Below are 13,827 nucleotides of genomic sequence, written 5' to 3'. Positions count from 1 at the left end.
GAAATAGCTTCTTGGTTAGGGATGGGAGTTTGTGTCCATTTCCCTTTTCCATGATGGGATCATGTCTGTCAACCCCAGTCCAAAATGACCCAGACTCTATCTTTTAACTCACACAGATTATCACAAACATTCCAATATTTCTATGTTTTTATGGTGTATTATCTACATGGAGAACTCCACTTGTAGAATTATTGTTGCTGTCAATAGAGCAGAAGAAGCCACTGAAACAAAAGTAAATCTTAGGTGTCAAGGCCTGGGCAGGGATGGAGTATGTGAACCAGAGGTTACTTGACTTCCTTTTGAGATAGATGAAGTTGTTCGGGAACTAGACAGTGGAGATGATTTAAAAATTCTATTAAATACTCTAAAAGCCATGTTTCAGTGAATATATGCTATACCATGTGAATTATATCTCAACAAAGATGCTATTCAAAAATAAACAGCCAGGCCTGGTGGCACATGCTTCTAATCCTAGCTCTTGTAAGATACAGGCAGAAGGATAAGGAGCTTAAGGTTAGCCTCAGCTACATAGAAAGTCTAAGGCCAGCCTGTCTCAAATAACAAAATAAATAAACAAGCAAAACTAATTAAGTTTAGACACATAATACATGATGCTGGAAGTCATGACAAGGACAAGCAATGTACCAGAAGGCTGCTGGAGAGTAGAGGGTGCCCATTCTTCCAGAGGGGCACCAAGAGCTACCCATGAACAGGCTAGAACAAGGCCATATTTCCATACGGCTTAGAACTAATCCTAACCAAACTAAACTGTGGACTTAGTCATTAGCCAGGACATGGCTAAGGGAGGAGAGGCCAGAGAAAGACCCCACGTCCAGTTATAGAAGCCCAACCTTCAGTTCTTCGTCCATGACATCATCACAGCAGAAACAAAAACAAATCTGAGGGCAGCTCCATGAGGCCACAGATGGCTTCCCAAAGAAAGAAGCAGATTTCTCTTCCAGTTCCTCCCCGCATGAGGTGCTATGGTTTTGATCTGAAATGTCCCCAAAGGTTTTGGTGTTGAAGTTTGCTTATCAGCCTTCAGCCATACTTGAAGGTGTCAAGGTTGTAAGAGGTGGGGCCTGGTGGGAGGATGGTAGGTCATTGGAGCTTGCTTGTCCTTGCTGGCGACATTGGAACTCTAGCCCCTTCTTTTCTCTGGGCTTCCCATGGCCATGAGGCAAGAAGCTTTGCTCTACACACACTCCCTGTCCTGTTTCACCACAGGCCCCAAAAGCAACTGAGCCATCAGACTACAGAGGTAACTAGACCTCTGAAACTATGTAGCAAAATAAACCTTCCCTCTTTAGAAGTTGGTTACTGCAGATATTTTGCAACTGAGAGCTGACTAACAATAGGAAAGTAATAGAACAAACTTTATCTGCTCTATTTTAAAACCCCAGCAGACAGTTTTCAACTTCCTGGGAAATGCTGTGAATAACCACCTCATTATAAAGATGAGCGACACTAAGCACAAGCATGTGACACCCCAAGAACTATACCTAAACCATGCTGGGTGTTCATTAACTATTAGGCAATACTCCTGACCCTTTCTAAGCTACAAAAGGGTCGGTAGGCTTCAGTGCAGGCACCGCTGCCCTTACATCAAAATGAAAACACGGGCAGCTCTACAGATCCTGGGACCAGAGGCTGGAAGCGCAAGGTGCAAAGGGGATGCAAAAGTTTCCCAACATACTTTCTGATGATGAGATTGTTTTTATTTCAGAAAATTAAAAGGCTAATCCTGCGACTTAAAACGGACACTTAAGCCCTTCTCTATTCGATAAGTGTCTTAAAGCACCATCCGACGTTACTGCCTCTCTTTATCTACAAACAACCAGAACTTTTGCCATTAAAAAAAAAAAATTGGTCCATTTTCCAAAATCTAGTGTACTTTTGAAGCAAAGCTTTCCTTTCCAAATCTTCTGTCCCTCTGCACAGGGCAGTGGTGAAGCGGTCTGGGAAACTGGATGCTGGAAAGAACACAGAGCAACAAGTAGCATCTGTTCCCCTTTTATCTCTACATAGCCTATGCATCAGAAGACTGACCCACTGGGCTTTAAACTTGAAACTTGAAGGCAGGGAATCATGCACTGTATCTGTGAGTCAGTGACAGCATGGCAGCTGGCCCTATAAGGTAACCCCACCCCCACCTCAGGTCCTGCCCCTCAAAAGTTGGAATACCGGTGCTGATGGAGCCTTAGTCCTAGAATGCTACTGACCAACAGTGACTGACAGCTGTCAAGAACTCTCAATGTCAAAAGACAAGACCGATCTTAACTAGCTTTTCACTTCCTTCTTGGTTATCCGGGGATAAGTCAGACTCTTGTTTGTTTTCATCTCTAGACGCTGGAGTATCTCAGTCCCCCAGTAACACTTGGGAAATGCTGTCAACATGGCTCCAATGTGTTGCTTTCCCAGATTCTGGTACTCTGTGCCTCTCCAACCCAGTAGCTTGGTGCATATGGGGAGTCGGCAGACGCAAAATACTTGAGACATATCTACTAGGAAGGGGGTGCAAAATCCTGGATTCTGTGTTTCTGGGGACACATATGGACTTTCACTCTGCAGTTTAAGAAATTATTTTTAAGCCTTTCCAATGATAGATACCTCCCACCCCTCTCAACTCTGTTCCTAAAATCTAATGCCTCAGGCATTAATTTAAGTCAGTACCTAACTGGAGGCAGGAGATTCAAGAAGAGGGAGAGGTAGAGATGCTCACTACACAAAGCCCAACTTGAAACCCTGGGAGAGCCTAGGACAGTTTCTAGTCACATCCAGCCCAAATGACCCTTCTGGAGCCTCTATTTTCTCAAATGTAAATGGGAATTTTTCCTGAGGTTCCTTTACCTTTACTCTGAGCCTAAAAAGTAAACCCTGATGAGACATCGTATTTATTCCATGTTTGACAGGCCTTTCTAAGAGCATATATTCATGCTCTCAGAAAGAAATTCTACCTCCTCTCCCTGTACACACACACACACACATAAACAGCATAAGATCACGCACCAGTTAATGTAACAAGGAGGTTTTGTGGGGTTTTAGAATTTCTTGCCAATCAACCCCTGCTTTCTTCATCCTCTGTCGAAAGCCAATGTAACGATTGCCTTGGTTCCCTTGGGGATAAAAGGGTCTATTTTCAACCTTCGCTTGACTCTCAGCTGCCAAGGTCCAGACTTGCTCCTTATGGAACCTTTACTTCCTTCTTGAGTCCGAGGAGTCCACGAGTAGCAACTGCATTCCCTATGACCTCCCCAAGCTCCCCGCAGACAGCACAGTCAACCGGGCCTCTGGTCGTTTCTGTCATATTCTGAGACCTCGACTTTCTAAAGTACCAGTCTTTCCACAACTAACCTATCCGTGAGGTAACCCTGGATGCCACCCTTGCCCATCACCCCACTGGGATCCCTCTCCCACATAACACATACTGAGAACATAAGCAAAGCCCTGGAATGTCCCCAGGGCCCCCATATTCAGCAGAAAAGGGGGTAAACACAGAGTCAGCACCACTTCACTTGTTGCCATGACAAACAACTACCTCCGTGAGTTTCCAAACTGTGGAAGCAGCTCTGGTCTGCTGAGACCTCCTGACCTCAATCTGCATGCGATCACCAGAGCCTAGGCATGGGCAAGCTGCCGTCAATTGTCAGCAAACACACAGGCTTCAGCTCCACAGGTCTCTGTGTCGTCTACCAGAGGCCCAGCTGCAGCCAAGGCGCTGGGCTTTGCAATGGCACTGAATACCTCTCCTTCCCCCCCCCCCCTGAAGCCTCTGTCACTCTCCTGTCACTACTTGTCTTACTCACTACCAGCCCTGAGGACCAGTAAACAAGTGTTTACTAAATTATTCTCCTGCTGATGGCCATGACGCCAAATGTCATTTCATTAGCAGGATGTTTAGCATGTCGCCAAGTATTTAGCACCTGATATTTTGCTAAACAATTCCCCATGCCTTTTTTTTTTAATCAAAAAATTTGGTTATGCTATCCTCCACAGTGCCCCACATTAACTTAAGCCACAGAAAAGACCGAATCTAAAATCAGACTAAACTGATTATTTTGCTAATCAGCCTTGTTGCTCATGTCTTCAGGCCATGTTTCCCCAGCAGGCCAGGGGTTTTCTTTAGTGGGTACTAGAGTAAACGCATCTTCATTTTTGGGGGGAGACAGTGAGAAAGACCTGGTGTGCCTGGCTGCTGGCCAGTAATCCCTGCTTTCGCCCAGAGCCGGAACACCGAACAGGCAGGATGACTGTAAAAGGAAGAGCGCTCCAGCGGTCACTCTCAGGCCCTCTTAGTCAGGATCTTACAGAACAACTCCAAAACCAGGGGCAGCAGGATAGATAGAGAGGGGACAGCAAGAGTTGGAAAACAGCAATGAATGTCAAAATGGGCTTCAGGGACTTCCTACCCAGGTCTCCAGACCCTCCCTGCCGCCACCCAGCAGGAGACGGCTGAGGCAGAAATCAGCAGGGAAATGAGCCCACAGCTGTCTTCGGTCCCCCTAACAAAGCTAAGGAAATGCTGTGGAGCCACTGACGAAAACAGGTCAGCATCCCCGCAACCCCAACTTCAGGTTGCCTCAGGCTTGGGGACCTTGGGCCCACTCGTTTTTAGCCTATCCCTTTGGAATCCTGAAGGGAATCAGCACGAGGCCATGATGTGTTCAGCTGCCCCATCCAAAGGCTCCCTCAAGGCTCTCTCTGTGGGAGTCTACAGACTAGGTAAACAGGAGTCTGAGGTAAGAAAGTGCAATGGAGCCCAGCAATCCAAAGGGGAAGGTCTATGGAGGGACTCGGGGCCTCCTTCATTCTGGAAGGCCTCCGGTGAACAGTGCCATGGAGACACAAGCTGCTCTGTAAGGTCCTCTGCACCAGGCCCTGAGGGAACAGCTTCTCCATCTTTCCAATGTCTTTCCTCATCTCCATGGCCCTGGAGACCATGGCCTGACTCTTAAGCCCTGTAGCGCCACCTACTGGGAGAGGCAGAAGTCAGATCTAAGGCTGGTCCAGAAGAGTCTGGTCCTGCAAGATTAGGGTCAATTATGCATCCAGTCCCTTGCAATGAACTTCTACTTATACTATGGAGTATATCCAAAGATCAGTAAAGCCCCAGAAACCTCTATTGGTGTCCCCTTGGGCTCCTCTAGTAAGCCCTATTCACGGAAGAGCCCACCTAAAGCAGTTTGGGGTAGAAGAGGCAATTTAACAATCCTAAATCTTTTCCAAGTCTCTAAGAGATGGGGGGGGGGGCGTGGAGCTAGTGGCTCGCCACTGTTTTGACAAATCACTGTTAACCTTGTGGCATCCGCACTCCCGGAATGAGTCTCTCCTCAACGGGAAATTTAAATGGGGAAAAAGATTCCCACAAACCATTTTAGGAGAATGTATTGTCAACATTCCTTTGCATAACACCCAGGGTGAGGAGCACTAAGTCCTATGCAATCTCTTAACCATCATTCTATGTGTTCTATGGAAATAGATAACACTGTGTGGGTCATTCCCAGGAACAGCATTTGGAATTTAAAAAGCCCCCTTCTCCAGCATCTCCCATGTAACTTGCAGAGAAGAACTGATGTCAAATCTTCTTCTAAACTTCACAGAACATGCAGCTCTCGGACCATGTGAAAAGAGTTAACTGTGATCATTGTATTATTACTTTATTTTAAATAATTACTACTCTCTTGTATGGCTAAGTGGTTTAAAGAAAAGCACAGTGCCTTGTCTCCAGCAGATAGGGGACATTCTGATGTTTTCCTGTTAAATGGTGGAGTATTAAGAAATTCACTTGCTAGCTGGAGCCTACACGGGGTAAGCAGCCCAGAAAAGTGGTAGCCTGGAATGGGACCAGAGCTGCTGGGGCACCAGAAATGAGGCACAGCTTGGGTGCATAACCTCCAGTCTGAAGCCTGTGAGCAGAGCCCTTCCCTGCCTTGACTTCCAGGTTGTTTCGAGGTACTGGCCTCTGACCGCCACAGTCTGAACCTCTTCCTTCATAGGTGCACGCAGCCCACTGGGAAGCTGTGGGAAGGAGATGCATTCAGTCCTTATAAGCCAGTCAGGAGAGAAGAAAACAGCCACCTGGCAACTTATTTGCTTCTCCGCTCTGATTGGTCACCGCTGCTGTTCTGAGGTCATCATTTGGCTCCTGTTCTCCCTGCCTTCGGAAACTCTAGCCCCCAACTATGTTTCATCACCCATGAGTTACTAAGTCAGCCGCTTCTTTCTTGTAAATATTCACACTCCTCCAGGCCTGTCCTTCCCACCTCTACCACCTTCCCCAACCCTCCAAAAAGCCCAGCCAATCAACGAAAAGAAGGTGGGAGGCAGAGGGGGATAGGGACCCTGGGGCTCTTTTACCTAAGAACTGCATCTAGGGATGGAGGCGAAAGCGCTCCTGTGAATTATGTAACCGCTGCAGCTCTGAGAGAGAGTACCATCCAGGTTGCTATAGTGGTTGCTGCCTTCCTACTAGAAAGGTAGAGTTGCTGACCACTGCCACCTCCTCTTCCCCTACTACATCCTCCTCCAAAACCTATGGGGTTGCTGCTCCTTCAGTTAAAGCCTGCTTCCTGCAAGGGGCCTGGGGATGATGTTGAGAAGCAAAGTGGCAAAAGAAAGGCAGAGTAAGGAAGTTAGCTAAGAAGGGGTTTATTCTACACTTCTGGGAGACCTTGCAAACTATGGGCATAGCTTGCTTTACAAAGATGTCTTGCCCTCGGTATTAATCGCTAGGACAACACTACTGAGTTCTCCATCAAGTTGCTTAGACTGAGGACATGGCCAGAACCTGAGAAATCTAGCCCACCTCACTCTTCAAAAATATCACCCTTTCTTTTGCGTCTCATCCTGCCCTCTTCCTAATCCATCCAGAACTCCAATCAGCTAAGAAAGTGGTTCCAGGACAGATGAACGAGGAAGGCAGGTAACTCAGAGACAGGGATTGCCTTTATGCCATAAAAGACCAGTATCCATGACCCTTGACAAGTCTTTCTTCTTAAGGAGGCCAAAATCCCACCACCGCCACCCAAGATGGGAAGCAGAAAGGCAGTGGAAATCCAAATCAGCTTCCAGATGAAGACCAGGCAGCTAAGCAGCTCCCCAATAGCCCTAATCCGCAAAGGCAATAGCCCTGTCCCCAAATGGTGATGATAGGGCAAAGGGGAAAGGGGCTGGATGCCAGGCCTGGATACTTGTTCTACAAGGCTGGGCTCTGGGGAGTCACTGGGAAGTAGCCTGGCAAAGCAAGGGAAGGCACAATGTGGAAGAGCAATGGTAGCTGCTGAGGGCAAAAAGAGAAAGGGAACGGTGGAGGGGGCAGAGAGCCTGTAGAAAGGGCATCCTGAGACTACAGCATACTTCAGCTTCATCACCTTAATCACTGAGCAATGTCAAAACAGTAACTTGTCGATGGAGACTGAGAAGGAGAGGGAGAAAGTTTCCAGGAAGTGGGGAGTTACCTGGAAGCCTTTCACCATCAGAGGGGGAGCTGGAGACACTTGATGCCCAGCATGGAGATGCTTAGAGAACACTAAGTATGGAGCCTCAGAGCTAGTCACACCCTTTCCTGATTCTCTGAAAACATGAAAAAGCGAAGCCCACACATCTCTGGGCTTCTAGCTGCTTCCATCCTCAGGTGCGAGTCCACACAGGCGTGCCAACAATAACACACCTGGCATGGGCTCGCTCGGGGTCAAAGACAGTGGAGAGGTGGGCGGTGTTGAGAAGCTGAGGACCCGAGATGGAGAGAGGAGGCGCACGGAGACGCACAGCTGCAGCTCCCGCCCCCACCCCCCACCCGCGACCTGGAGCGCACGGCCCGAGGAAGTGGCGCCGGGAAGAGTGGACGCCGGGCAGCCTGGGGGACCACCGGCGCGGGGCTGGTCTCCGCGGGGTGCACGCGCGCCGCGCGTTCCCTGCCGCGCCCCGGCAAAGCAAAGGACCCCGAAGCCGCCGCTCCCCAGCTGGCCGTGGCCCGGGCGGCTGGCCGGCTTTCGAGGCAAAGGCGAGAAACGCAGGCAGCGCTGACACTTGGGGAACTTTCCCCCTCGCCCGGGATTTCATGGGAACCACATGCTCCGAAGAAGGCCGGCCGCGGAGGGGGAGGGGCGGGAATTTTCCGCTCCGGCTCGCACGGCGGCTCGGCCGGCTCCCGCGGGCTCCCGCGCGCGGCATTGGCGCCCCTCGCGCACGCGGCGCGGGCAGCTCCACGGGGACCCGCCGTGGGCAGCTACGGGCGAGCCGGGTGCGGCGATGGGGTCCCGCTTACCTTGGTGGTTTTCCTCCGGAACGTACATCCTCGTGTTTTCATTGACCATTGGCCAAAAACTGCTTGGAAAGGAGAAGCCACAAAGAGGAAGAAATGCAGCAACAGCCGCGAGCGGGTCTGGATGAATCCCTCCTCCGAGGCCGGCGGCGGCTTTCGCGCAAAACGAGGAAGCCGTGGATCCGCAGTATTTCTTGCTCCCTTCGCTGATTACCTGATCCCCATTATTGCACCAAACACCAAAAACTGCTGCTTTCCACTACCGCCTCCTTTCGTGAGATTGTAATGCATCCTCAGTACATCCGGGCCCCTTCCAAGAATTTAGCACCGCACCTCTGGCGGCTACACCATTTGAAAAAATAATAATAATAATAATAAATGGAGAGGCAGAGCAAGAAGAGGCGCAAAGGCGAGGCAAGGGAGAGCGGCGGGCCCGCGACGCGGGGTGGACCCCGAGCCGCCAGGGGGCCGAGGCGTCTCCGGCCCGCCCAGGGCGATCGCCAAGAGGCCCAGAGCCGCGTTCTTCGGCGACGGCAGCCGCGAACACCTGAGGGCGAGCCCGCGGGAAGCGCCGCCGCCGCTCCGGGCCGCGCCGCGCCGAGCGCCGTTCTGGCAGGGAGCTGTTTCTGCAGAGGCAGCGAGAGGGAGACACCGGGCGCGAGAGCGCGGCGCGGCCTCCCTCCTCCCTCCAGCCCCGCCGCGCCCGCGCCCGCCCCTGCCCGCGCCCGCCCGCTCGCCCGCCCGCCCGCCCGCCCGGCGCGCCGGAGCAGACGCGCTGAACGCTTCCAGATGTGGCGGCGGCGCGCGGCGGGGACCGGAGCCCGAGTGGAGCGGCGGCGCCACGCGAGAAGCCCTGGCCGCGAGACGGCGGGGAGCGAACCCCGGGCGCGGACACACCTCCAGGCGCCTGGCCTCGGCCTGCAGACCCCCACCCTCCCCAGGCCCCCCGCGGCTCCCGCGCGTCCCGGGTGGAGGTGGAGCGGGGGGAGCACCGCCACGCCAGCAAGGCCTGGGAGGGGAATCCCGGGAACACGGAATACAATATGCCCAACTCCCCGGCCTCTTTCACATCGACCGAACGAAACAGCAAAATGAGCCGTGATTCTGTTTATCAATTACAATCAGAACGGTTGTAGAAGTGACACATACAGGCGAGGATGGGCAGATGGGCGGGGAGAGAGAAAGAGCCCAAGAGGCGGAGCCTCGTGGGCCAGGCAGCGGTGGTGCCCAGATGTCTGAACAGATTAATACAGCCAGGTTTGCTCCCTCCTTGGGGACAAGCGAAGCACGTGTTCTGCCAGTGTACCTTTACCTACTTCTCTTAATTATTTCTACCACCCGGGCGGGGAGCTATGAAGCACTTCTCTCCGACACCCGCCGTCACATTTAATATCCAAAGCACCTCCTGCAGGCACGACCCTCTAGATGGGGCTGGTGAGCCCATGCTTGGAGGGCCTAGCACTGGGAAACCCGGTCTAGAGATCAGCCCTTAGACTGCCTCGCTCCCTGTCTCCAGGTGACTTTAAGCAAGAGACTCTGTCAGCTGTGAATCTTCATTCTAGACCCTCTCTTCTGACTCAGACGCCAGCCAGCTTGCCCTCCTCTCCCTTGAGAATGAAACATATATCCAGGCTTGCTCCTCACACAGCCTTCCCCCAACTCAGCTGACCCCTCTAGTTGCTCATGGAAGAACCCCGGAGTCATCTTGGCTTGATTTCCCTTGCGATCCCACATCATGGAATTCACTTTAGACAAAATGCAGCATAACCTCCACCACTTTTTCTGCTGCCCCCTTCTGGGGTTGAGCCAGTAGCTGGTTCTCTCTGGTAAGCCTCCTCTCCTGGGCGCATTCTCCTCACAGCATGGGAACACACTTAAAATGGTGCTGTTCTAACCCAGACCATCCAATGGCCTCTCTGTCACTTAAGTGAAAGTCATGCTAACCCACAAAGACTGCAGGAATGAATGTCTATGCACGACTTCCATCACCGCTCCCCCCCCGCCATTGTATACCCTTGCTCCTCCTCTTGCTGCACACCAGACATAATCCCCTCGCCCTGCACACACAAACCTCTTGTCCTACTTCTTGCACTGTTCCTTGTATATTTAGAAGATGCTTTCACTCCTTGGAGACCTTGCTCAGAGTTCACCTCAGTGACCCCCATCTTGATCTTACCCCGAGGAAACACTGCAGCCTGACACCCCTACCAGCAGTTCTTGTCCATTTTCCTAATTACTATATAGAGCAGTATATGGCAGGTAGCAGGTACCTAATACATTAACGTTGAGTGAATGAATGGAGTACCACTCTCTGCACCATCTCAGATTGCCTCCCTGGCCACTGCTTGAGACCTGAAACCTTAACACTCCTCATTTTCCTTTGTGCAGTGATGTTTGCACCAGATTAAAATGCGAGACCCCCGGGACAGGTATTAAACCCTATCATCTTTATTCTATGTCAAAGGGATCTAATTGTTTATGGTTGCTGTTATTGTTAATAAGGGATGTGTCTTTGCCATCCTGGTGTGTGATTACCCAACTTTCGGCCTCCAGTCTGAGAAAGGAAGTTAGAAATTACACGGCCCCATTTAGGGAGATTATGGGACTACATCTCAAGGGCAAGTGTAGCTGATTGCATAAGCAATAATAAAATTGGTTTGTGTTTCCATTGCACCCTGCAGCACAAGAAGGGTGGTGGCTAATCTCGTCACATACTCTGCCAGCCGTAGAGTGATGCTCGACAGGCATGGCCTTGCTGACTGCTCACTGCTGCATCATATATAAGGATTATTGTCTCTATTTTACAGATGGAGGAAACTGAAACCCATGTTCCATAGCCAGGGGCACACAACTGGGACTTAGCCCAGGAGAATCTGACACCAAATTCATGTTTCTTGTATTATATTGCTCTCTGCTGAGAGGATGGCCAGGGGTGACATGGCGGGGATAGAGTTTCAAGAGCTGACTGAAAAATATACTTTACACAATACCATGGAATTGAGAACCAAACGCTTGTGTGTTGGGGGTCACAGGTTTGATTGGCTGCCTGACTTTTCTGTGAGTAGGAAACCTAACAGGCAAGTGTGAGCTCCATGCAGCTTCGCTTCCATTTTCCACTTCTCTTTTCAGCTATTAATACGTTCTTTCCTTTCCCGAAAAAGTTATTTCCTAAATATTTGGCCTTCAAAGTACACCCATATCCCACTTTCTAACTTTGGAACCCAGCCCTGGGTGTTCTTCTGCGAGGTAACAAATTCTCCACCCACCAGAGACCGTTTAGAATTGTGATGTGGGGATGTGGGAGGTGGCAGGAGCAGAAGCAGCAGCCTGCCTCTTTCCCTGGCAGCTTTGACCCTAGCTACAAGTGTTCTCTCTTCTCTTCCTGCTCCTCAAGTCTTTCCCTGTGTCAGGCCTGCCACGGAGCATTGGACCTGTGCACATGCCACCCCATTCCCAACACACACACACAGACACATGCATGCACACAGCACGCATACACACTTCCTACCTCCCTGCTCTGCACAGTGCTTTGTACATAAGAACACTCAATGTCTACTTAGGTATGGCTTACTCTGGATAAGATTCTGCTCCGTGACCACACATATTTCCTTTGGAAACAAGAGTTAAGTGAATAAGTTCATTGCAGTGTATTTATGTGAGTGGAGAAACCTAAAAATAATCTAAATAACAAAATGTCAGTTAAATAATAATATTTCAAAAGTTTGCCTCTGTGTCTGTGAAATTGACTGCTCTCTAGCACAGCCCTGTGAAGCATTTCTATTGCCATATTACAAAGGAGTAAAAGACAGGAAGGTTTGCTTGCTTGCTCATGTTTTCACAGGCAGTAAGTGTGGGTGGGATTTGAACCCCAGTAGTTGGACCTCTTAGCCACTCTACATATAAACTAAGGAAGATCAACATAAGAAATTCCAACTGGCATAAATGATACCACAGAGAAATACTGGTGATGAGAAAAAACAGTTACAAAATATCATATAATGTTTGGTTCTCTGTTTTTTTTAAGATGTGAATTCTAGAATTAGTAAAAAGACAAAAGAGGGTCCCACCAAAATGCTGGCAGTAGCTCCCTTAGTGAGCTAAAATAGGTAAGTTTTTCTTCATCTTTCTTCTTGTCTGACCAGAGGTATGGGAGCCAGGCTACCAAGCAGGCACTCAAGCTTATAGGCAGCTGCATCCCAGTCATAGGGACTAGGACCCCATAGGCCTGCCAGGGAGGACAGAAGCTAAGCCCCAAGGTGTCCTCTGCCCACCCGACAACCACCTACTCTCAAGTTACCACCCACCTTTGATGGTCAATTTTGTCAACAACGTAAGTTGGCCTCGTAGGGCATCATCCTCTATGCGTGCCTGTAAGGGATTGGTTAAACTAGGCTAATCGATGTGGGAAAGACCTGCCTTAACTGTAGACCTCACCATTCCGTGGGCTGGGGAGGAGAAGGATGGAGGAGCAGGCTTCATCTCTCTGCTTCCTGACTGCTGATGCTGTGACCGACAGCCTCAAGCTCCTGCAGCCGTGCCTCCCCCACCATGCTAGGCTGTACCCTCAGACTGTGAATCAAAAAATCTTTCCTTCTATAAATTGTCTTTGCCAGATACTTTATCCCAGCAACAAGACCAAAAATCTAAAGCATTCCCTGACCAGTGATTCAAGCCCAAATGTACTGTTAGGTCCTCACTCCTCACCCAAGGAATCTGACTAAAGCACCAGTCGCTCTACTGGTAGCAGAGTGCCGGCAAGGAGGTCGTGGATACCACCTAACACCAACCTTCTCGGATGACATCTTGTCAGTTAATCCCTCGTTCGTGGGATTGTGTGTAAGAGCGGATGTTTGAAACCAGATAATGATGAGCGAAGGAGGGACAACTGGGAAAGGTCCACAGGCTGCTGCCTTCTGCCAAGGGTCCCTAGAGCATGCTCTGACAGAGACCTGAACCTGGAAGCAGCACTGGGCAGTGGCTCCTCACTGGTCAGCTTAGCTTCTGGGGCCTTCTTTTGTGGGATTATCTTCTTCACATGGCTCCCGGCCATAGATGTCTACAAGAGATCTCTGGGGGAATTTGAACGGCAGAGACAAAACATCAGCGTGTATGCTGTGATGTCCACATCCACGCTGTCATCAATAGAGTGCATCCTTCTCAGAGGACCACAGCTCCCCCTGACCCCTTCCTTCTCCTTTCTCCTCCAGCTATGGAGTCGTGGGAGAAAGGTGTAGCCAGCTTTGCAGGAAGATCCCAGCTTTGTTTCAGAGTCAGAGTCCAAAGCGGTGAGAATCAATGGCTTTTGGTCCATTTTGACCATGATCATTCCCACCTCTCATTGGCTCTTTTTCACACTTCTGGTCCTGCTGGTCCACAGCAACTTCAGACCCATCATTAGTTACAGAGAGAGCAGCTTTCTGTTGGTTCTTCCCTAACCCCACCCCCAAGTGGAGAGGCAAGCCCTATAATCAATCCCCTGCCCCATATGGGACTCCTTCCTCCATCAACCCTTAAATGACGTGTCTGGACAATACACCGCCCTTTTTCCAGGCTACTCCCTTAAT

The 13,827-nt window shown here is 50.3% G+C and overlaps 1 protein-coding gene across 6 annotated transcripts in view; it reads right to left on the bottom strand.

Moving 5' to 3' along the window:
- Cacna1c (calcium voltage-gated channel subunit alpha1 C) overlaps window positions 1–8,917 on the bottom strand; it is a 562,741-nt gene extending 553,824 nt beyond the window's left edge. For 3 of the 6 annotated variants that reach the window (XM_057773598.1, XM_057773572.1, XM_057773590.1), the window contains exon 1: window positions 8,267–8,917. In XM_057773598.1, the coding sequence (XP_057629581.1) occupies window positions 8,267–8,315 (49 nt within the window). In that variant the 5' untranslated portion in view covers window positions 8,316–8,917. The remainder of the gene's footprint in view (window positions 1–8,266) is intronic. The other 3 variants (XM_057773582.1, XM_057773562.1, XM_057773555.1) reach the window with 1 other exon arrangement.
- Window positions 8,918–13,827: the final 4,910 nt, after the last annotated feature.

This window comes from Chionomys nivalis, chromosome 1 (assembly GCF_950005125.1).
Source record: "Chionomys nivalis chromosome 1, mChiNiv1.1, whole genome shotgun sequence".
Lineage (NCBI taxonomy): Eukaryota > Metazoa > Chordata > Mammalia > Rodentia > Cricetidae > Chionomys > Chionomys nivalis.
Note: the sequence above shows the minus strand (reverse complement) of the source record. Positions and strands in the feature narration are given on the sequence as shown.